The sequence below is a fragment of the Plutella xylostella genome, chromosome 19 (assembly GCF_932276165.1).
Source record: "Plutella xylostella chromosome 19, ilPluXylo3.1, whole genome shotgun sequence".
Classification (NCBI taxonomy): Eukaryota; Metazoa; Arthropoda; class Insecta; order Lepidoptera; family Plutellidae; genus Plutella; species Plutella xylostella.
In genome coordinates this window covers 5,760,295-5,786,707 of record NC_063999.1, presented here as the reverse complement: position 1 = coordinate 5,786,707, position 26,413 = coordinate 5,760,295, and the positions used below count along the sequence as shown (strand labels likewise).

Here is a 26,413-nt window from a genome sequence, read left to right as displayed (position 1 = left end):
ACCTAGTAAACTATAAATCAGTGAGTGCAGATAGCTTTGAACACGAAATAACGCTACATGTACATAATTAAGCTCACAGAACAGGTTGTACAACATTCGTTCTTAACAAAACGGCACAAGTCCGTTGCCGTCTAGGTTGGTTGTGCGGAGACAGCCGATGACTCAACGAGCTTCGATGAATAAAATATGATTTTACATTCTGCGGGCGTCGCCTCACCACTCGGGGACAAGAGCAGTGCCCGCCTTCTAACATGAACACCGAGAGCCGAACAATGAATCGTAATTTGTCGTGTTATAAAACAACTGCACCGGCCCGCTGTTGGAGCGAGCTGGTCGCCAACAACGAGTATGCGCGTGCGCCACACACTCGCCGCATGGGAAGAGGAGATTCAAAATAATAAAAAATACTGTAATTTATAGAATTGCGATTATGTAGGATACAGGTGCTCTTCTCATGTATAAGTAGTAAAGGCCATAATAATATAGTAAGTAGCTAAGGAACGTTTAACCAAGTAGCCTATGTAAATAATTAACATTGTGTAGCGGTACTAAGAATCGTAATGTATGTAGTATAGATAGAGATTGCATTGTTGGGAAAATCGATTGCGATAATGTCTATTTTGTATGAGTCACACAGGCAAGATTGACTAGTAAAGGCCAACTAGCCATTTAAGAAATAGCAGTTCGTGATATTCTAAATGCAAAACAACCGATCTTAGGACGAAGTGAAATGTATACGCTTCCGTGTTTAGATAAAATTACACACATGCAACAATATCAATACGATTATTACCTACGTTTGTGAATATTGTAGTTTTATTGCATATTACAAGCATGCAAGCATTAGCTAGTTATTCATAAGTTTATGTATACTTATATTGGTTCTAGTTTATTGGTAGGACAGTATGGTAGAGTATTAGTAATTCCCTATTTTAGAAACAATGAGATTGCTAGAGTTCGTGACTAAACAACCACTAGCTAATCAATGATTGCTATTTGTTGTCGGAAGATTTTCCGCTAAAATCACGGATGATGCCTCAATCCATAATTATGGAAACCGCTTGAGGTTACCGTAAATAATAACTACAATTCTATGTACCTAAAGTAAGGAACAGAAATATGAGATATAGAAAATCAGTTCTAATATTCTAAGATAGGAAAAACACATCCTATATACACAAAAATGTTCATCACATTGAAGTAAACTCTTAATTCGATTACTCCAAGGGATTGCAACATGTATTCCCGTTCCAGCATGCATTAGTCCAAGTCAGTTCAAGGTTAGGACTGGGCGGGGATGATGTAAATCGATGTTACATGTGCCGACCAACATTCCATATTGGTAGCTGAAATTAAATCTGCAGTTTTTATGGAAGTGTAGTAAAGATTACTTTGGACTTTAAAACCACTCTCACAAAAATCTTGCATAGTCTAATTTAAAAATATGATGTTTAAAACGTGTTGTGGTTGGGGCAGTGTCTATCGGTTCTTCGGCGGAACTCGTTCAATGACCCAACACGAGTCGCTACCTCCCTACATTCTTGAACGTGACCGTTTTATACTTTTTCTCGAGTTGCCGACTGAATTTCGACAGTAGGTTCAATACTTTGACATGTAGCAAACTTCGAAAACACATAGATCGACAAGTCATAGCTTCGACAAGACACAGCTTCGACAGACAATGTTTAGACGGCGAAGTCTCTTTTAATCTTCATCATCACATATATCACCGTCTTAGCATGTTTCGCCACATCACCTCGTACGAGCATCCGCCAACAGGGGTTTTTGCATAACAGATCTATTCAACTTAAAAGAAATAAACAAGTAGCAATAATAAAGTACTTACATTAAATATACACTGTTGGAGAACGGACGAAAGTGAAATCATGTGGTTAAAACATTGTCTAAATCATAAACAAAGTATTATTGTTAGAAAACTCAAAGACGACGACGATAACTGACATGTTATTCAAACACATTGACAGAAAATGGCTCGGCATCATGCATGGCAGAACGGTTTTATTCGCATGACATGTAAACATTTATTATTATCTACATAAACACAAAATAGGTAAATCATCTATTTACAAAACTAGAGGAGTTTAGTAACGCCCTAAGTTGGGTGTCATCGGATGCATGCATGCAGAAATCGTGTGATTGGCAGGGCATTTTTTCTGAAAATGTAACTACACGCAATTGATATCCAGATTAAGATGATACTTCCTATTACATGTATTTTACGCAGGTTGTTACAGGAAAATTAGAGGTGCAAAAGCCATAAAATAAAGCCATGAGAAAGGGCGCAGTGCCCGATGCTATTAATACCTTCGGGAAAACCTTGCCTCGTGCTAAGGGCAGACTAGGGCCATGGATCATTTACTAGCTAAAGAAGGTCAAGAAGGAACACTGTCGGAATATAGAGCATTCGATCGATTTTTATAATCAATCCTCATCATTAAATTTTATTAATAACATTGTTGCTGAAATGAATAATAACATTAAAAAGTTGGTGACAGATCTGTAGTGGCATATTGATGATGTTGTATGTTGCGGCCACCGAACTAGATGTCTGTGCGACCTTGACCCGGTTGTGGAGAAATCCAATTCATGATCACCAAGCACGACTGAGCATGACGTGTCATTCAAACAATCGAATCACCCAGACAGGGAGCCAAAAAGTATCCAAGAATTTATGCAGTAGAATGCGTAGTGCAACTTACATTGATCGTCGTGAAAATAGTTGTGAAATGAGGACACTGACCATTGGCTAAACTTTAAGTGGGTATAAATCTAACCATACCTATCTAATACATACATATTATAAATAATCATAAGCCTGTAATTGCCTAAATCCTCAACGCTGAACATAGGCGTTATAATAAACATAACATTTGTAGTAATTATATTAAAATTGTATGACAAATTATTATACGACTATGTATTTAATGGAAATGTTACAAAACGATATAGCAAATTTATATTTTACGCTAATAGGGTAAATCTAAGTCATAGAGAAAATACACAAAGCGTTGACCGACAAGAAGCAAGATTCTGAGAACGTTGTTTGTTTAGAGTGAGCCACTCTGTGCAAACAAGGTTAGACGACGCGAAATGTATTCTTAAAAGTTTCAATTGCAGATTTTGGAAAGTTCAAACACAAGACTCCAAACAAATACTGGCACCTGGCATCTAGTTTCGTCGAGATAGATTGATAAAAGTGAAAATACTTATCTCAAAAATTGCAATAATAGTACCTATATAACATGTTGTATTTAGATAAACATACAAGAACAATAATATGTTAAAGGACTAAATCATAGTTCAGGACATAATATGACCAATAACAAGTATTTAAAAAATTGCAGAATTTAGATACAAGTCTGGGATAGTGACGCAGACGTATTGCGAGGTGCTCAAGGTGGGCGAATTGGAAATTCCTTGCATCTCGAAACAAGGATTCTGATTAAATTACATAATGCAGCATGACATCAATATAGCCTTGTGTTTTTTTTTACAGTTCGATTATTTTGGAATCATAGTTAAGCAATCATAATATGAAACTAAAACAGCAGAATAACGATGCACCTTTTTAACAATGGAACCTCAATATTAAAATTCACACTAACATAAATTACCGAAAAACATAAGGAAGTATTCCGGATACCGTGACATCATGACAGGTTACGAATTGTAATTGATAAGAGCCCTTTGACCCGCGTCTGCTGGCGCCAACTGGCCGTATGAATTCCGTAACTTTCGCTCCGAGAATTTTATAATAACGAGTCAAGTCGCGCGGCGCGGGTCGTTAAACCGTGCATGCCTTGCAGCCCACATTTTTTTTGCTATGCAACTCCTGGACGCTGCCTAGATGGGAATCTAATAATAGGGTCCCGCTCTTAATGGGCAGGCCCTTCGTTTAAACGCTCTTAGAATGTTTTGCGAGCTAGAAACAGCTCGTTTAAACGCATCACATACTTACTAAGTTGTTAAATGCTTTTTTTATTAGAATCAATAAACGTAGGTGATATAAATAAAATTGTATGGTACAAAAAGTATTACATAACAAATAATAACTATGATAAACACGTTGTTGACGTTTATATTAATTGGATTAAATACCTAGGATATAACATAATTGACAAGAAATTATATCAATTACCTATAACTAATGCACGATTCCATAAACGCTCAATCATACACGTTGGAGTGCATGATACGCGGAGGGACGTTTTCGCAGGCTGAAGACGCAATTACAAGTTTAAGTTTAATGGGATGAGTAATTTTGCACGTGCTCGATATAATAACGACATATTGAATGGGTACTAATCGCTAGTGCGTGTTATAAACTAAGAGGAAACTGGCTCAGTCCCGCAAGCACTAAGCAGGCATTGAAAATCGTGGGAAAAAATACTTTTTAAAGGACCTTTACCTAGATACCTCTCACAAGTTATTGTAACGTAACAGCTACAAATAAACGATACAGAAAATACACATTATATAATAAAGGTAAGAAAGCAGATGGCGATACTCTTTGCAGTATGGTTAAAATATGATTGAAATTTCCGAAATGCTTGAACTACAAACCCCATTGAGAATAATAAGGTGTACGGTATTTTCGCGGGGCGATATATAGGTTTACCCGTTACTTCTCGAGACAACAGATAAGGATAACCAGTCATACAAATCGCGACACATACTGAATTTTCAATATGTAATTAATAGAGCAAAACAAAACGATTTGCTAGTTTACTGAAATAAAATTGCGAATTAATTTTGGGATACTGTCAACCAAATCTTCTTATTTATGTGTTGACTATTTCTAAGCCTGTTGTGTGTACCTAAAGATGAGGCTTTTTCAACCCACGTAACGTAGTGATGTATACTATTAGCAAACTCTACAATGAGTCGTTAATACTAACTGCCCCCTGTTACCTCTAAAAGGAATGATATCACGCGAATCTTTTGTGAATAGAGCGTATGGGTACTGCGAAAATAAACAATGATGGGAACAAACGGAATATTAAACAGATATCCATTTGCGGTTCCTTTAGGTTTAAACGTGTATCGATGTCTTGTTTTCTGAAGTCACAACGTAGACAGTTTGACCATACTATCACTAATATGAATGATATTCCATGTATAAATGTGTAACTTGTTAAATTACCTCTTACCAAGATTATTAAGGAATAGTATTAAAGCATTATTCACTGGCAAATAAAGTTATATTTGTTACATTTTATTTCAACTATGTATATTATGAAGTATTATATTTTACATTGTATCTAGAAGTCTAGATGTGATTTCAATGTTTCAACGGAGTCCTAATATGAAAACATCCGCAAGCGAGCATTATCGCGGCCCGTGCCGTCGTTTAGACTCTCGCTCGCGCATAAAAAATAAACAACAAACCATAAAACCTGTTGTATTGTTCTTTGCATCAGACTAATTCATAGCCTGAGGTGATAAGGGTTTTTATTTTCGTCGAATTTCCAAGAAGCAATATTTCAGAACGGTGATAATATGTAACTATGTGGAGGTAAATGACGACATGGTATGGAAATACATTAGGAAGTATATTATTTTAGAAGAAAAAATGCAATGTGAATAGTGATTACTAATTATTAATTCCTTAGTTATAAATTTCGGATAAAAAGTAATAATTTCAGAATAGAATTTAAATCTCAAACTACATTGTTTGTACAAAGTTATTGACAAACATTAATAATAAACAGTTGACATTGACAAATAAGGTGATGATTTGTTTAGAAAGTTTCTCAAAAAAATAAGTCAACTAGCAATCTAATACCAACGTTACGGATCTGTCGGATACAAAACGGAACCTAAATCACAGTCCGACAGTGAAAGTAAAACAGAAGCAATTGGAGCTATTAAATAATATTCAGCTGTTAGACTATGACAGACATAAATTGCCGCATATAGTAGAACAGGTTCCTAAAAAAAGCAAGTAACAATTTTTAACAGGTTGCAGCTAGGATAACTATGGTGAAGACTAGAAGTCAAAGTTTTAAACTATTATATCAAACTATGTGTATCATAGTAGATAGTTAAGTTGGAAATAAAACATGTCTGTAGATAACAATAATTAGTGAAAACGTATAGTTTTATTAGTCACGTCTGTTTCCATGCAACGTAAAGCTAATCTGTTTAACACTTTGCGTATTTATGTATTCAACAAGGTTATATCATTCTATAGGTTAAAGTTATGAGATAAACGTCACTGCCAACAATTTTTTCATAGGAAACCTACATATGAAAAAGTAAATATAAAAAAGCAGTTACTTTTCATTCCTTGCGCGTTTCCTTTCAATTTCGAAGGCTGATACAGCTTGCATGATTTGTTTAACAAACAAGTGCCGTCAGGTCGGGGGCATCCAAGTCTCAATTTATAAAATAAGTCATACTAGGTATTCATCGGTTTTTTTTTCTTTTCTTCTAGGAAATAAGTCTTTAACAACAGCAGACTGCAAGCCGAAATAAAATACTGAAAGCGTGTTCAAGAAGGAAGTGTTCCTGACAAATCTAGATTCAAATTGATAAAAAATTGGACGGTTATTCCTGAAAGTTGGAGTTGTACGAACTCATTTATTGGGAGTTCGCTTATTGTCTTTTATCGGGCATATCATATCCAAGATCCGATGCAAATCGGGATCTTCAGCACAAATCAGTGATGTCGTTAAATTAGCGCCTAGCGCATAAGTCGATGCGAATTGTAGTTGTTTCATTGGAAAACTGTTTTACCGATTTGCAACAATAGTGTTGATGAATTTGCAGAACAACCACATGTTTTCAGAATATGAACAAACAAACATTATGGTAAACTGGTGAGTATGTTCACCACTGTATTTTTAAAGCATATTAGAGTCTTCTGACGATAAAACTTTAAGCGTTGAAGCATTATATCTGAATCATTGAAGCACGATCTGATCCCTGCACAAAGTGCTCAAGGTTTACAGTGAAACCGACACTAACGCATCCGTCTGCCATGTTCAATCAACCGGCGCTGCTTCCCGCGCTCTCGAATGGCCGCAGCTTTATTGTAACACTGCAGTTACCCGGCGGTTAATAGTAATAATACTTTGTGTACAAGAGTTTTAACCCCTTAAAACAATATAATAATACACGTGAACGAAATTATGCAGAACCTAAATACGTGTGTGTCACCGAATCGTGAAATTGAGGAAGTGGCAGAGCGCACGAAAATTTCTTAAATATTCATTCCACAGCGCTTCCGATTGGTAGTTAGATTAGTGAGTGAGCGTCACCTTCGCACTTCCGGTGCCGAGCCTCGGCAACAGCTGAGAGGAAGACGTCGGCGGTGCAGCGACCGACCAGCCGCAGCCTTGGACGTGAGCTCCCTGCATTCTAAGCCGTGGCCTTGCGGAAACGCGTGCCCCACCGGATCTCATAACATAACGCACAGCTCACTCCAACTTATCAATAGACAAAACGAACAAACATGTGGATTGCTACAGATTATATTAATTTGTTAAATTGCACCTAACTATCAACTTAAATTAATTTCGTCGAACCACATTACTTGCAATGTAAAGGAATATAAATGTTTTTTTTTACAAAGTTGGGCTCTAATCGAAATTTAACACTGACAACCAGGAAACCGCAGCCAAAACACACATGAAGTAACGGAATAAAATATTTCTGGCTACTAACGAGGTACAGACACGCATAAACTGAAAGAGATACAGAGTGCGCCGACATTAGTCATTGGAAACGATTGGTTGCAACAAAGCTGAGGTTTGCAGTTGGAAACCAGTTTCTCTAGCCGCGGCGGGTATAAGGAACGGCGCGCCGGGCAGATAAGTTAGTATGGGCTCATCAAGTATCATCGTAAAATTATAGTCCAAATAACTTACGGCATAGAGTTCAGCTTCACATCCAATTCGAGTGACGCATCGATGCTCCTATTGTTATTGTGTACGACTGATCCTGAGAGACGTCTCGCAGTCCTCATCCAGCTGCCGCGTTGGCGCCGGAACCCTTTGTCATTTTTCAGCAATTGTAGGTGTCGCTTGACAATATCGTGCCATTTAGATTTGACTGTAGCAGGACAATCACTGGCCGCGTCTTCTTTACACATCTGAAGCCCATCGCTAAATCTTCGCATACTTTGAAGGTAAAGTTCATTGGCCTTTGGAGGAAGACTTCTTCTGCGTTCGTCGGCCACTATGCCAGATTCCCGAGAATTCTGTTCCGCAATCCATTTAGATATAAAGTCGTTTTTATCACATACAGCTTGCGATATAACTGGCTCTTCTTTAGGCGGAATCCAATCGAGGCTCACCCATTGACTAGATTTGGGCTTCGATTTGAATATAACGTCCACCTCATCATCACAGTCCGAAGAGCCAATCGAACAGACAGAGGTCTTTTTCCTTGGAAATCGCGAACGAAGGGGCCTAAATGATGGTGATAATTCGGGACTCAAGCAATCTTCCAGACTGTCCTCTTTCTTAACATCCTGCAAACTCTTGATACATTCAATGTTAACATAAGAGTTTTCGGAGCACGAAGAATCTAGACTAAACCTAGGTGCGTTTCTATGTAAGGGTTTGCTTCTTACAATAATGTCTTCCGAGTTGATTTCTACCACACCACCACCGGTTTCTCGTTCGTTCGTTAATGAAATTCTTCGCTCGTTAGAAATTTCGTTCTCCATTTCGATTATCCTTGTCATACTTGGAAAGGAGTTCTGCTTTTCTAAATCTATAATTCTAGTAATCCTATGAGAACAATTGTCTTTGTCAGTGTCGACACTACTTGTTATTGTTGAAATTGAATTTTCATCATCTATTTCTATAATTCTGGTTATTCTTTGTGTAACTTCTTTATCTCCAGAAGGTTGAGAAGTTGTGATATCACTGTTTAATTCCATAATTCTACTTAATTTTAGCGGACTATCATTTTCAAATTCGTCCGATTCTTTTATTTGAAAATCGTCTAAATCTATTATTCTAGTTATTCTCTGAGGCGATGTTTCACAGCTCAAATCGATGGATTCTCTCGAAGATTTGATGCTATTTTCGGAATCTTGAGAATTATTCGATTGGGAGTTTTCATTGCACTCACTAGTAATTTCAAATATATTATTATCGGAACTCATAAATGAGCCCCTACTGTCTAAAAATCTTGCTGTAGAAGCAGAAATGTCTGTTTTGTCAAACATTGTTACCTTTTCTTCCAAGGAATTATGGCGACTTTTAGCTTTTTGAAGAGCACTTTCGGTTAAAAACACACATGGCACTTCAACTTGCATTGACATCTTGCGGCGCCGAGTGGAACTTTCTTTTTCTTGATTAATATCATTATCGACGTCCTCAGGCAGCGAAGTGTGCGGCAGAATGATCGGCGTTCCAGCGACCAAACGTAAAAAGTCCGTGACGGCCGCGATGTGTGCGCCAGTGACGGCTCCTTGTAACTTCACACCCGAAACTTGGTGCGGCACTAACTGATTATCGCGCATACACCACACCACTGGTAAAGGTCCTTCTGACACCATCGTGTCAGTTGAACCGATAATAGTTTATTTTCTTAGATAAACTAAGCACGTTTTATTGTTCTTTATACAGTCTAGTACTGTAGCACTTTTTAACTCACAGGCGCATTTCCGGGCCGCGTCGCACAGTAAGTAAACAATCATGAACTAAATAATGAAATACACGCGATTGTTTTCGGTAGGGCGGCATAGCGCGAGCGCGAGGGAGCGGCACGGAGCGGCGTGCGAGCGTGCGCGTCCGGCGGAGGTCGCGAGAGATAAGGCGGTGAGAGTCGCAGGCGCAGCAGCGCTCCGCCCGCCCCGCCGCCGCCGCCGCCTTCCCCGACTCAGCCGATGCGATCGCACCTCCATTTTCATCCGATGCACTCCTCTGCCGATTGACGAATTATGTAACGGTATACATGACCCATTTCACAGCTAGCATGTTTCCGGCTGAGCTTTTATCTTATGACAATGACAGCTTACGTTGTGGCTAATTGTGACATAAATCTTAAGTTTTTTTTATTAATGCATAATATTATGAGTTTACTGTAGAACATTGTCGCATAAGGTGAGATTAAAGAAATAATGTACCAATTATGAAATACTGCATTTTATCTTAGTTGGCCAAATAAAGAGTTTCGATCTCTACTAGCAAAAGCCTACATTTTCATGATGAAAGATCATACAAAAACTGTAAAATATTTAATAAAATATACTGATCATCAATACGCCTTAGATCTCTAGCTGGTCTATTCAAAACGTGTGCGAAAACAGTCCAACATTCGCATCGAGTCCGTGCGAGAAGTGGGCAAGCAATATGACACCTTGACACCCCATCGGAAGGGCCAGTGTGGGGTACAGTTATTTGGCTTTGTGAGGGCCTTTTCGTGTCAGGGCGGTCCATCACTCGGCCAGCGCTACGCCGTTCTCTCATGCTTTGTATGCCTTTCATACTCGACACCTCGCAACATCTTTCAAGATTTGCGCGACCCGCGCTAACAGTACTCCGGTAATCCGTGAAACTAATTAAGTACCAACTGAAGCTGCGACCTCAAGGCAACATGAATCAACGGTGATTGTGATCGATAGAAGGCTGATTGTGTTGCGAGGTTATTTAACATCAATTTTAATTGAGGAGCAAGCGTAGGATGTTGAAGAAAATCCAACGATGCAATTAGCTTCTTCTATTAGCAAATACAGGATGGAGCGAGTTGAGGTTGAAGCGGTCATGGCAGCCTAGACGGACAGTTAGGCCTGGCGCCAGGACAGCTTGCGATGCGCCTCCCGTATCTGGCACATGCACCATCACGAGTTAATTATAACGACTTAATGAGCCCTTTATTAGTATGTCATCGTCTAAACGCTGCAGCTTGGACCACATTCACTGTTTTTTTTACGGCCATTGTTCCATTATTCGCGGTTTCTAATTATTGGTTTAGAATTTCTCAGATCATCCATTAAATGGATGACATTGTAAGATGTTATTTTTAAATTATTTACGAAAGGGATTTTTTATTATTATTATAGTTAGTTTACTATAAAAGCCTAGAACCTAGAAGGTAACTTTGTAACTTTATTACTTATATGTAGGTATTTCTTAATAATTTTTGAAAGAGTAACATCATTTCAGATAAGTATTGGTACACGCACACAAATTCAAACAGTTTAAACATGATTAAACCAATTAACATTTTGTCATGTCTATTATTATTACATAATGGCTTTGTAATTTCCTTGGGGTTTATGGATTTCGATGATGCTATATGCTTAAAGTTGTCAGCACACATTATGACGCTCAGCCCAATGCCTGCATGCAGACTCTTTCGAGGAACTACTTTCGGAAGTTTACGCCCGGGGAAGCCCAGTAAGAGGAAAAAATATTTAAACTAATATTGAATTAAAAGTGAGGCTGCAGTTGTTTGTATAATGTATTCAAACTATTATTTATGTATCAATACTGGTTATTTATGTAAGCTATTTATAAAAACACAATCGAATGTGTTTTTCTTTAAGTAAATAAACAAGCTTTGCAGCTTTGTGGTGACATAAAATGAAATACAATAGTAAATTAGGTTCCGAGTAGTTAGTGGTCTCTTTGATTGATTCTAGGTCTATGCTACAATGGAAAATCGCATTGCTTAACATAGATGATGCTTTGTTTTCCTTTCTTTAATATGCTTTAACAACACAAGGTGAAGCCCGCACAATATGGAAATAGTGTGTATAAATTATAATAAGTTTCAAATTAGCAATTGTATGAAGGTAAACCATTAAACACTTGAATTGCAAAACAAAAACTATAGCAATAATAAAGTATGTACTGCTCATTAACATTACTTCCGCCCAATTGGACTTGGATGTTTTCCTGCACATTGTTCGTAAATCGTAAGTAAACACTTGAAAATACTAAGGTCGAAGCAATGATGAGCCGAGCACCGAATAGCTGAAATTTACACTAACGATTATCGGCGCGTGCGCACAGGAAGGTAACAATATTTCATTGTGTTATTTTGCTTTTACGCTGGAAAACCCCGGAGTGCCAAAAATTTACATATAACGAAGTCATAAAAAAAACTTAACATGAAGAAAAAGTGTAACAAAGAAGGGTAATACCAGCAATGAATTAAGAGCAATGTAAAAAAAAAATTATGACCTGTTTTATTACAAAACATTTGTTATTTACCAAAAAATACAGCTACATGCGTAGGTATGCGTATCAAGTATAATCATAGTAACTTACATGTAATTTTTTCTTTATTTCAGCTTTTTCTATTATTTACTTAATTCATTTGGTCACATTAGGTAAGGTTGTTTTAGGTTTTTGTCATAGACCCGGATAGAGATCATAGAGGAGGTAATATTTATAACTTCATAAGCATTGCACTCACCAAGACCCGCAAAATTTTGTGTGCTTAAACAAATATCTGCCCCTCCTCATTGAAATAAAGTTACAATTCTGCTCTGCATTAATACACGCGCTGACTGAGCAGAATTCATGTCAGTGAAGTAATGAACATTAGCAGAATCGCGATGCTCACGAGCTCACGACAGCCGCCGCCCGCGCCGGCGCCAGGCTGCGTCTCGTCCAACAGAGATTCAGACCCCATCAATATTTAAAATTAATAATTTTGATTGGATGCTTTCTTTGGAAAGCTCGTTATCGCGCGCGTCCTTTGCCAGTCTCGCCAATGTCGGGCGACGTGGCGAAGTGAGTGTGACCCTTATTTGTCGTGATACCACTGATTTTTGTTAGGTATAGGTACGCTTTAAGAATATTGTGACGATTATATGGAATATACCTATTATGTATTTTAATGACTAATCAAATGCTCGCTTATTACTAAACATAATAAATGTACAAATGTAATTAATAGCTATATCAATGAACACTATTTTTATGTAACCTATCAAATGTGTTGATGAATACTGATGTATGATTAACCCTTATACGCATGCATACATACGCGAACGTGCTTTATCAAATTCTCATTTTACGTCAGTACTTTACCTTCTGCACATGCAGGATATTATACTTAGAACCATTTAATTTTTACATTGTATTGTATTAATCATAGAATCTCACCGTAAGGTGAGTATTGTTTTCAGTGAAAACAAGCACAAGCACATAATAAAGCTTAAATTTGGGTTGGTATCGGTAGTAGCATACGATGCACAACATAGGACATAGAGGTAATCTAACAAGGAATCCGAAAGACTTTGATTTATGATTAATTAAACTTGATGTAAAATTTTATTATTTTCTGGAGAGTACTTCCAAAACACTTCCATAAGATCATAACTTGCTTAGCAACAACGGAACATCTGAAAAGTAAGCTGAAAGGCAATTCTCTTGATGTTGAAGTTAACTCTCCGCGAGTAGGCGCTCACGGGGCGGGTAATGTTGTGTTTAATTTGCTTGTCGTAACGTTCTCGAGGTCCGTCAATCTGTTGATTACGGTTTAAGAGTGTTCTAGACGCTGGTGTAGAAAGTAGCGGCGCGACTCCGCGGCGCCGCGTCCTGGGATCCGTGTTCCCAACTTTATAACAACCGAAATTCAATGAAATATGGCCGTCCGGCGACTGTGCAAGCGAAACTCCTCAGACAAGTTAAGGATTGCTTTTTGGTCATTTTAGTTTCAACTCAATGTACCCATTGTACGCAGGGTGTGTCGTATATTCTTAATGACTTATGTTATTAAGTACAGTGATGAGACTAATGACTGATAACAATTAAACACACCTATTGTAGTCATCCTGTAGGTTGGCTGGTAGAAAATGCTCTTAGCATTAAGCCCACCTTTTGTACATGTATTTTTATATTTGTGCAATAAAATAATAATAATAATCATTGCGTATGTTGTGGCTACTCTTCCTGGAGAATGTGTGTCTAATCAGATAATAGGCAATTCTGTCTGTCTGTTGTAATTACAAAATCGATTAGACATAAACCAAATCATTAATTGTGGTTGCCGAGATTAACACGGCATTAATTTATATGACACCCCAGTAATGTAAGAGTCAACTGCTGTTATACAGTGCCGTTAAATTGTTTAAATTAATTAGAAGTTTTTATAGCACAAAGCAGAGCCTTGTGAAAGAGAAGCCTTAACCTAAATAGTAATGATTACGAAGGAATGTCTCGAAACAACAAAACGGGTGGATAATGGTGGTGTGGGTAGAGAGAATCACGACGCTTGCGGTCGCGGGTCGAGGAACGACCTAGCCACCGGCGGCCGCGGCGAGATGCGCTACATCTTAGTGTTCGCGACACGAGACCTTTATCTCACTCCTGCACTCACGCTCACAACTTATTATGAGCCTCTTGTTTATTCAAGCTACGGTAATGAAGTTTACTTCAAGAAACGTACAATATACTACAGAAATGTACATCAGCTAATAATAACACATGGATATGGAACTCTCCCAAGCGCCAGAATATTATATAAGTATTCACATTTCTTTATCCAACCACTACCAGCTTTAACACCTAGACACCTGTCTATTGTCTAAGGTCGCCGGTCTCTCCGACTGATGCTATACTATAGACCTATTATGTTATCTGTGTGAAAATCAAAGAAACTTCTAAATAACTCAAAATTACCAAAAATACCTATGGATATATCCGCATGCATATGCTCACGACTGTAATCCCCGAAGGGGTAGTCAGAGGTGACTCGCAAGCGAGTCATCCGCTTTTCGCTGTACATTGTACTCACGTGATAGGTCGCGAGCCGTATCGCCGTTTTTGATTGAGTACAATGCACTGAAGTTGTCGGGTAAGTGGGCAACCCGACTGTCAGATGTTTTCAAGCCGCCCGAAGGCCTCTGACTAGGCTTAACGACTGCTGCCGAAGCCGATGCCGATGGATATATCCGACACATGGAAAATCCGGAACAAGAAAATAGTTACGATGAAATATTTATTATATTAACGTGTTATATGCATGGCGTGTTTATATAAATATTAAATATTTCATGTTAATATTAACATGACATAATATAAAGGTCAGTGGACTATGGAATTGCCATGGTGTGATTGTGTTCATGGTAAGATATTATAACTAAGTATATACCAAAAAATAATATAGTCGGCTGATTGATAAACAACATTATTTATCACTTATTACTAGTAGAGATACAGACATAACATTAATAAACAACTTTTTATACCGCAAAGGCGGACAGGGATTATGACAAATTGTTATGAAACAGTAATGTGTGTTTAATTGCCGACCAGTCGGACATTTTTTGCGACGGGTGGATACTGTCAATCATAGAATAAAAAAGTGAAACTTTCGTCCATTACATCAGCAAACGTAGATTCGCAATGAGACTGGGTATTTGGTTTAGATGTGTCGGCCGCCGCCGCCGCCGATAACCACTTCGACAGAGGGTTTAACGAACGACCTCACCACACTTGCTGACGCACCAGACCGGACGTATCATACTCTCTAGGTAATTACATTCGCGGCGGGACCAACAGTTAACATACCAGTTTCGGTGACAAGTTGCAAAACTCTCACTCGTGCATGTCGCATCTCGTGTGGGACTCTGTCACTCGCAAAAAACTACATTTTCGCCGACTGCCAACGTTTCTAATCACCCGATCATATCTGGGTCAACGGAAATTCACGACTCCATCGATTCACTGAAAGCCTTTTACATCACATCTCATATTGACAGACACTGGTAGTACCAGGATCCGCATCAACATCGTACTCATGAGTCGGTAGGTTTTTTCATGTTTGCGACAGGTACTATCACTCATTCTGATCTCGCATTCGCTAATTAATTGGTGATCTAATGAGATGGATTCATTATTAGCATAAACATTGGAATATGATCATGTTATGAAGGTTCCGAAGGTGAAAATAATGATTAATGACAGGTGTGCATTAGATAGTAAACTGGCCAGAAAGAAAGAACAAACTAACAAGAGAAAGTGTTAGCAAAGTAACAAAAGCGAAAATGTTGCAGTTAAAAAATTACATGTAGTCGCGTAGGTGTCGGGCGAAATGCATGTGTTAATTGAAAGTACCATTACTTGCAGTCGTCCGTGCCACATATCTCGAATGTGTGTCAACACGTTTCACGGTCTTCTCACTAATCGATCCATTATTTTTGTGCGTATACAAATATAATATTCACTATTCGAAATAATATGGGTATTACCAGCAGGATTATTGAATGATGTGAGGAAAGACCAACAGCATACATATATTAGAATTTATCAATACAGGCAAAATCCGTGAGCTCAAGAAATACGTATCTCATTTAAATACGGTTTATTATAATGTAATATGCTCCCAGTGGCGTCTGTCAAGTACCGATTTAAACTTTAATATGTGTGAGGTACTTTTTTATACATTCCAGCGGTGCAGAGCTCGTGAAATATTAAGGGATGCAATACTGGCGGGGCGTAGCGGTACTTCGGTCCACTTTGTAATTATCTGTAGCTCGGAATGTGTAGTCCCGAGGTACCTGCGGCACGCACGGCACATTACGCACTTCACAACATTAGGGGAAACTGCTCTCGCCCACTTCTCTAATTAGTTCAAACTAGCTCGTTTTAGTTTCGTCATATCTAACACTTTCTAAAGAAACCGAAGCTAGTAAATAGCTGTCCCGGCAAGACGCAGCTAGCCTTCTACTGGAAACATGCGATAATAAGGTATAATTGTGCACCACCTCTTAAGGCTATGTTTAGAATCCAAACGCACTGGAACTGGCTACGCATGCGACTCGTGCAATTACGTAAAGCGGTTGAGCCATTTCTAATCTAAAAATAATCGCAGGCTACACGGACGACGGCGGCGCCACTAGGATTGCACATCACGTGAAAGTAAACTATTTCCCTTACATAGTGTTATTGAATAAAATCTGCATTACATAATAACATGACTAAATTGCATAAAATAATATTTGGACCGATGCTGATGGAGAGAATTGAATTTAATCCTTCCCAGGAATAAATGTTCGCAAATGACAAGAAGTCTCTTCAAATGTCCCGCTGTTTCTACTTAGTGGTTACTGGAGAAATTACAACATTGTAATTGTATACTTAAAGTGAGTATTTTGTAGCTAGTTTATCTGCAAATCCGCAATATGTAGTAATACATCACGACGGCGCCGGCGCGGGCTAATCGCCGGTCGGCGCGTGCAATGCGAATTTCCCCAGCAGCCAGCAGCGGGCCCATCAAGGAAGCTATCATTAGTGCGGCGACAGAGTGGATCGTTAAGACCACGTTAACTGGCCTGCCGACAATATTAAATCTATATTTTAATTTTTATCTCAACTAATATTCCTCCGTTAATCTGGTCTGCTGCTTCCTGAACGACTGCGAGCACCGGATTAGCCGGGCTTCGTAGATAGGTCACAATGCGTGCTCGGTGGTCTACTCCATCCGGCACGCGCGTGGACAAGGACGGATACGTATCGAGACAGCATCGTCTGCACTGACCTTAATTGCGGATGCGATCTGGGCCGCTGCTCTCTCTTAAATCAACCTCGGCGGCCCTAGAACCCCACTTACCTACGAGACACGCGCCTCATCCGCCATCCGCCCTATACGCGGGAGCACGCGTGCCTTATGCAACCGGGGCCAATGACCGCGCGAACTTGTTTGTGTTTATTGATAAAAATCAATTGAAGACGCTCGCACGATCGTATGTTTTGTGAAAGGTAAGATTTGCGATACTACGTTGATTTACATTTAATTGCAGTCGCGCATGTCAAAGTTCGCATCTCAATGAGAAGTGCAGATGGTACCGTTAATAGGTTCGGTGGTTGCACACAGTATATAAGGAATGCTTATAAACAGTAATATGTTTCCTGCCAGGCAGGTGTAGCATCCATACGTCCATACATCATGTAAGTAAGTGGTAGTGGCAGGGCGGCTGGTCTTTAGAGCGATGAACTGAAAATAGCTCAACGGCACATAAATAATAAAATTGTGCGAATCGTCTTCTCGTAAATTCGCGGTTGTTGTACACAAAATGTTACGGATCTAGTCTAGGCAACAGGAAGATTGATGTGACATAGACGTCTCCAAAATATTGTTATCTCTTTTCCTGACTTCCCCTATTACCTTTTAAGCATTTTTATATTTCATTTGCTTGGTCTTTGTCTTTACTGTCCGTGCTAAAGCATCCTGTTCCCGAACTCAGCAAAAGTCGGTTACAACGTTCTTTAATAGGAAATGTGGGTTTTTAGGAGCCATTAGTGGTACGCTCTGACCAAGAAGAAGTCTACAATGCTGGGTCAATTGGACGCTTCGACAAGACATCGCTTTTCTAAATACCCAAAGTGCTAAGATTACCCTAAATATACAAGTGTCTTTAGGTATGTACTTCCAATATGAAAATTACTAACACGCACTAATGATTCAACCATAATCTCAAATTAAGTGTACTGAACATGCACGGCATTAGCATAACCTGCGGGCTGCGACTAAAATAAACTTATCATAGGAATTTTATATTTAGTTGCGAAAGGATGGAATGCGAGTTTACTGGAATGATCTAATGTGATATGCTGGTACATTATTACGACTTATTTAATAATACCTTCATATATTTTTTTCAGGAAAAGCCATGTACAAATTACATTTATTAGTAAATATTTCACTGATTGTTTACACCGAGTTAATTGGTTACTTTTCCCACGCTAATCGGGAGTGTTTATGAATCGGCAGCGTCGGCGCAGTGTACGTGTACCTTTATCGGTATTGGTAATGAATAGTCGATCAGAATGTGGTGGTGGCGTGTCGTTTGTCAGCAGTAGCGGGGCTCGATTCAGCGAAACAGCCGTCCGACAGCCACTTCCTGCAGGGCAGCTATGTGGCGTGTGCCTTGAATAAACACATCTTATACCCGCCCTAACAATTATTCCTCCGTCGATGCAGTGTGCGCTGCACGAGACATCGCTAGATTTTTCAAGTTTGAAAATAGATTCATCGAAAAAGGGTCGTCACTTGAATTATAGGAAATACCCCTGATGTTTTACATGTTGGGGTGGGGTGGGGTGACTAGTGTTGTGAGTTCTTGTGCGAGTTCCGATCCTCTGGCTAGGTTCTTGCACGTAACTCAGACGGTTAGACACCGTTAAGCAAGCTGCACTCGGGACCTATTAGCTCGGTCTGGTGTGGTGCGGCCAGACTCCACTAAGTACAAAGACCCTGCCTGCAGTTTACTGTTTGACTTGCAATCTATCTGTTTGATTAGGAGCCGCTTCCCTGTAGACCGGTAGACAGCCGTAGCCGGTTTGCTGAGACACAACGGAGAGTCATGTTTATCTTTTAAAATGCATCGAAGGAAGTCCAAGAGGGAGACGGTGCAGAATGTATTTTCCTCATTGGGTACCGACTCTATATCATCACATATCTACCATAATCATCATTTATTAATTTTGGAGACTATAATTTCCCGTATCTAATATGTTGTACCAACATGGTCAAGAGGTGACCACGTTTTGATTACTTGCATAGCACAAACAGGGCCTTCTCTAAATAACTTTCGATCCGTCTGATTGTTTGTTCAGTGAACTGTTTTAGTAAACAGTGTGCTCGACCTCGATGTAGCTACCTGTGTAAAAGTCGTGCGAAACGCGATGCAGTTTTAACTTTTAATTACTCGTCCGGCGACCGCCTTTCGTGCACTACTCATTGCCATAGTTATCGGCTGAGGACAAACCACCGGCGTCCTTACCAGCTTTGTTTTGCAATAGGAAGCTATATTGCTGATTTTATCGAAGATTCCAAGCGAGATAGCAGCTCATTTGGTAACGATTATATCGAAATGTGTAGTGTTCTATGCGATAACTGTATTGAGCACAACAAAATAAGTTGTTTTAACAATTAAGTGGAAACCTATATTGGGGTGTGAGTTATTTCGAGCGCCCGTAGAATTGCTGTACACATTTCATAGGGTGATTAAAAATTATAAACAATTGCGTCATGATATCTAATTATGAAAACGCTATTCTTAGAAGAATTCTAAATGCAAGTCTGCCCGGGTAATTGGTGGTTAGGTATTGTGCAGGTTTTTCCACTGGAATTAATGACTTTGTACTACGCTTGTAGGTATATATTTTATATATTAATATAAAACCAAAAATTCGTCTGTTATCCTTTGATATTGTTTAAACGTGAAAAATAGTATGTATGAATGTTTGTTATACTCTCTCCGGAAGAGTTAGTTTAAAATGTAAAGATGTACCTTCTTGATTTTAAAATTTATTAAATTAAAACTTCAAAAAGAAGCAATGATTATGTTTACCATAGTCGCATAATCCCATCCTATTTACCGGATATGAAGTCTAGGATTTTGTCACAAACAAATCAAACAAACGAAGCACACAATAAAGAAGAGGAAATTGGATTTACGAGTATAGAATAATGTTGTCTGCTTTACCTATAATGACATATCAATTGACTCCACTTACATCTATAACTACTTTAGAGTTCTTAAATAAGAATGAATTTGAAATGAAGTTTATGTACTTGCAACAATATAATACTTCTTTTACAAGGATAGCCTTGTAGTTAGCCGGTAAAAATGTAGGATACATACATATAAATCTAATGTTCAGATGGGTGTCGGCGGTGGAGGAAAGGTCTCTTTAAGTTTTTTTGTTGAAATGAAAATATATTTATTATGCAAAAACATACATACAATATAAATCAGTTGCTGAGGCATCCTTTTAAGTACTAAAAGACCTGTGCCAGGAAACCCCGCTCTTCCATAAGTTAGGTATTGTTTTGCTTAAAAAATAAAAGATTATACCTAATAACTATAGTTAAAGTAAGGAGAGAGAGAATTAATATTTTACATTTAAACTGACCTTGTTTTGTGTTGTGTTGAGTTGTGTTGTGTTTTGTTGTGTTGTGATGTGTTGTGTTGTTTTGTGTTGTGTGGCGTTGTGTTGCGTTGTGTTGTGTTGTGTATTTATAGGCAATAATAAGAATACAAAAAATATTTTATAAAAAATAGATTGCATATGATACGATTATTAATGGTTAAACTCAAATATATAAATTAATAAGAACTTGCACAATAATATGAACGTATTACACTATATTTTGCTATGATTTTGTAGTACATACATTTACTCGGGAGCTAGGCTGGCTGAGCTGAAATCAAGGGGATATGTACAAAGGTTCCACTCGAGAGAGCCACGTACAGGAACTTCACCCCCTATGAGAATAGAATAGAATAGAATAGTACATACATAAAAGCAATTATAAATTTTAAGTATTACACAAAAACTTTAAATAGATCCTCCACTTCATCATAATTAAGAGTCAGTAACCACTCAGTGACTTTTTTCTTGCACTGGATTAAAAGTAATGGGTATATTTTTAATAGTTTGTTTACTTTACTTTTGTTCGCATGTGTGTGATTCAAAAACTATTTATATTTTTAAGAATGTCTCTTTAGTGACTTATGCATTAAACTTAATACTATTCCTTATATTATGGCATAGTGCCCATAGCAAAGACAAACATAGCAAAAAATTACCGGTATGATGATTAAATACAAAACATACAACCTGTAGTGCTAATGCTAAGGGTAGTACTGAATTATCAGACTGGGGCTAATGGCTAATCCTTTCAAGACGGGACAACACAGATCTGCTCTAGTGTTTGTCACGTCTACACGCTAAGAAGCGCCTTAGGTAACTTATCAAAATTTAAATGAAAAATTTGGCATCATCTATTTGTGGGCGGCGCGGCGGCGGCTTCGTGCGATCATCGTATTATGGAATGTGCGGACGACAACGGCAATACCTATTGTGGCGTCTTTTGTTGACCTTATTCCATTAGCAATTTGACAAAATTCCTTCTGCTAGAATTGCATAACATGATGCTTCATTATGTATACAATATCTCACATTAATAACATCCACAACGCTGGGTCGGCTGGCGCCAGGCGTAGCCGGGTTAAATAATACACAAGCAGGAAATTCATCATTTTTCAACTGACGCGACAAGAAAACAACATAATTAATTCGGATGAGAAAATTTAAAATATTAAACGGATATTCATCATAAAAATCGACCCACTTCCATGCGATTAAACTCATATCGGTCTCGGTGAGCCGCGCACAATCCGCCGTTTAATCTGCGACAGTACCGAGGTCGGTAAGAACTTTCGCTTGCAAATTTTCCAGTACAGTGGCAGCGATTCGGTTATGCAATGTCCAGTAGCGGGGAACACTTGTAATTATTATTGTAATAGCATAGCGTTCTAAACTAAATGAGGTGCGCGTTGCGTCGTGAAAGCGTGGCACCCATCCCGCCGCCGCGCCGGGTGCCTCCACATCTTGGAATCAGTTAAGGGCATCCAATCAACGGAGATTAATCGCGGCCGCATCCCGTCGCTGCCACAGATACCCCATTTGTTATTACCTATACTCCTTCATTAACTTTTCACACTGACGTCAATCAACGCTGTGCTATTTTCCTGAGTGCACTGTTTTGCTATAAGGTTCCAAAACTTGTATGCAACAGTAAATAGATGGACTCTAGATAAAGTGAAGAATTTAAACTAAATAAAAAAATATGTAATGGATCAAAACAGAGATATGATATCCAAAATTGAGTAAATGTATTATAATGTATATTATAAAATGCAATAGAATTACTGACCTAGATGCCATCATACTAATATTGAAGCTGTAGTATTGTATTATTTTTTCAATCCTAACTAATATTATAAATGTAAAAGTAACTGTGTCTGTCTGTCTGTTACTCTTTCACACCAAAACTACTGAACGGATTTGAATGAAATTTGGTATACATATGGTCTAGACTCTAGACCCTGAGGAAGAACATAGGCTATCCCGTAATTCCCACGGGAAAACTTTTTACGGCAAAGCGATATAAATAAATATAGATTTATAAATGTATAATTTATTATTTTTTTGTAATAATATTCTAGATTTGGTAGTATAATAAATAAATGTATACATAAAAATATGTACATGAAATCTTTTTGACCCACACATCATCAAACTAAATTTATCATAAGATAAAATTCATATCATATTATTATAATTGTACAAAGAACTGAGAAACTGTGAAAAGCCGGTGGTTCATTTTAGAGTTACCTGAACTCAACTCTGAGTGTTTAGACTATTCTTTTGGGTTATTATAGTTGTTGTGTTAAAGATGTAAACAAGCATTAATTAATTATGATTATATTGTTTATCAAATTAAAGTACCAATATCATCAAATATGGTATAGCTATTAAGCATACTGCGGTTGTAGAATGTTCTAATTGAAGGAAACAAACCAAAAAGTGGTAACCAATAGCCTTGTTGGCCCACATAGTAAACACTTTTTTGTTTAAAAAACCCCATTAAATAGTCCAGAGTGCTTTAAGTAAAGGTCCTGCTAAATATTATTATTATGTATCATGGGTTGGTTGTTAATTCATAGCATATAATATTTACTATACTTATAGGGTGAAGTATTTATTATGAAAGCATAATTTTAAGATTTTAGGCCCTGAAACAGTAGCATACTTCTCAGTAACTTAGTAATAAGTACAATTATTTTAGATAAGGTGTGGGTCTGATGCAAAGATGGCTGTTGTCAACGGACTGGGATTGAAAACTGTTGTGTCTGCCTTCTGCCTCATTGGGGGGGACATTATGATTCCAAGAAGAAGGTTATCCATACAATTGTTTATATTTAAATGTAAGTATAACATAGCCTGCTTAACACAATGAGATGGAATGTATGTGATTGGTATCGAGTCACATAACAAATTAACAACTAAATAAAGGTTTTATTACAACTTGTTTATAGACACGTAACAACAAATTTATAATTTAAATGCATTTGAGCATCCATCCTCAGACAGTTTTAGAGACACCTCAAGCATTAATTTGCCCTTCTGCATTTAAAATACTAGGTTCATCAATGCATCACCGTCTGAATTATTGAATGAGTTCTTATTCTATATTCATTTGATTAAAAATAATATGTAACATATTTAAAATCAGTTTTATACCTGTATGATTCTCAGAAACATGGAATTACAATAACACAATCAATGCAATCAGTGCCAAAGTAATCATTTCCAAAACTTGTTGTTTATCTGATTATCATTACTACTTAGGTAGTTGTATACTTACACTAGTAATACAGGTAGAAAGGTAAATGTGCTACTGAAGGAAAGGAAATCGTAATAACCGCTCACTGTTGAAATATGTAGTTGCATAAAAAGTTAATGATTACTCACGGTTCGGCCTCTATGGATTGCAAGCGTGCGACATAGTTCGATGGAATGTAGCCCTCTTGCTTGGTTTTCTTGCTTCGTGCTAGCCACCAGTCCCCTTGAGTATCATTTAGGATCTCCAAATGCTCCCCTTTTCTAAAACTAAGGTCTTCGTCTGTCCTGGCATCGTAATCATAGAGAGCTACGAATATTCGGGTGGGAGGGACCTCACTTGATTCTGGGCCTTGATTTACAGCATTTCTAATGGGATCAGGCGGTGGGGTTGGGACTGGGGTTTGAAATGGCCTTACATCTTCTTCATGAAGATTAGTTCTATCATTCTTGTTTTCTTTCTCTGCTGTGCTACTGAAACAGTTCCCCATTTTCTCTTTACAAGGTGAGGCTGGTACCACTTGTTTTATGTCAAATCACACACTTATACGATGCCGAATCGATGTTCAGAGTTTGTATGCCTATAAACATTTTATTTTGTCACATAAAAGTCAGTAAATCAAAATGCAGAAGGCGAATTTAACATAAACAAAGAATAATTGATCTCGTCACGATATTATCGTAGGCGGCCATTTTGACGCAACATAGACAAGGTAAACCATGCACTTTCAACATTAACTATGAGGCACAGAACAACTTTTTAATATGTATACATAGACAAGGAAAAGCGAGAAGCCGTTAATATTCTGAGGAAAACAGACGTTACACAGTTTTTTACGAACCATTTCTTCTTAAATGATTAAGTGCCAATTTCGCCATAGTGGGTTAGAGCATAACTAGGGATTATTACATGACTTTTGACACATCTGTCAAGAATTTAATATGGAGATGCCATTGCCCTTTCCTTTAATTAAGCTGGCAACACTAATATATCATTCTCATACAGAGACATCTGGTATGACATACAGGAACTACGCAATACGCACACACAGTACGGTTACGGTTACCTGCGGTTACCCGACTGCCACGACAGTGGTGAGGCTGGGCTTTAAATATTTTATGCAATTTCCACTAGATGGCGCTTATTATGAAAATCTTATATTATAGTAAAGTACTCCAAAATATAGGCAAAGTTTTATCTTTACTGCATCATAAATAAATAAATAATCATCATCATGATGATTTTTTCATCATTCACGATTTTTATCGTTAGGGCTTAACAAAAGCAAATAAAATTAAGGATTTGCATTAAAAAAATGCTAAACTGTTACTACAATAATAATATGATAGGGGATAGGTATATAGGAACAAAGCAAACGATTGTGGATGGATACCCAATCCCATCTCCAAAATCTTCGAGGTATTAGGTAGGTATCTAATCACTATAGCTGATCCATAATGACATTTGTGCCGCCGCAACTGCGGAAGCACATCACGGCAGGATTGCTTCTAATCTAACACGCCAAGGAGGCAAGTTCAAGGGCTGCTAAATGCTCCTCCGGGATCCTTCGACCTTAGTCTTTGGAGGACGTCATCAGTGTACTGTACAGTACATTACAGTAAGTTTTTTTCTAATTCAGATAGGAGGTACTACCTATAAGTACGTAATCAAAGCAAGGTTTGTGGGTAGGTACGTACATACCATCATTAGCCGAACATAACTACCGAGAGTTAGGTAAGTATTGCAACCGAAATATTTATTTCAACAAATTCTGTATGTAACCGAGTACGAGTACATAATTAAACGAATTGGTAGAGGTACCGTCGATCCAAAAAATCCCGCCATTCGTTGCCATACAAAATGTGTCAAGTCTATCCCTGCCCTAATCCTTGTAGGTACTTCGTGCCGACCTTAATTAAAGACGACTTAAGCAGTCTGCTCTTGAATCTACTAACAATTTACCGAAAACTATTAGGTCACCGCGAGCTTTAGTGCAAATTAAAACAAACACCATGTTAGTTGTACAGGGGGAGTTTTATTATGTAGGTAATGAATGAGTTATGGCATTCCTGTTAGCAGATGAATCTAATCTTCATACTGAGCAACTTTATTTATATCACTGAACATCACTTATAAAATACCGCCCTGAAAATTTCTGATGGAGACGGTTGTTACAGAATGTACAGAGTTGTAGCAACACAGTACACGAACAGCCTTAGATATACTCACGTTTTGCATTGTAAGCAAAGCGTATGTATAGGGTGATCTTGCACTGTGTTGC

The 26,413-nt window shown here is 38.1% G+C and overlaps 1 protein-coding gene across 4 annotated transcripts in view; it reads right to left on the bottom strand.

Annotated features, from left to right (window-relative positions):
- LOC105398073 (tyrosine-protein kinase Src42A) overlaps nt 1–24,854 on the bottom strand; it is a 42,287-nt gene extending 17,433 nt beyond the window's left edge. For 2 of the 4 annotated variants that reach the window (XM_038106429.2, XM_038106430.2), the window contains exon 1: nt 24,264–24,854. In XM_038106429.2, the coding sequence (XP_037962357.1) occupies nt 24,264–24,622 (359 nt within the window). In that variant the 5' untranslated portion in view covers nt 24,623–24,854. Of the gene's footprint in view, nt 1–7,892; nt 9,808–24,263 lie in introns of those variants that run through there. The other 2 variants (XM_038106428.2, XM_038106427.2) reach the window with 2 other exon arrangements.
- Between the last annotated feature and the right edge of the window lie 1,559 nt (nt 24,855–26,413).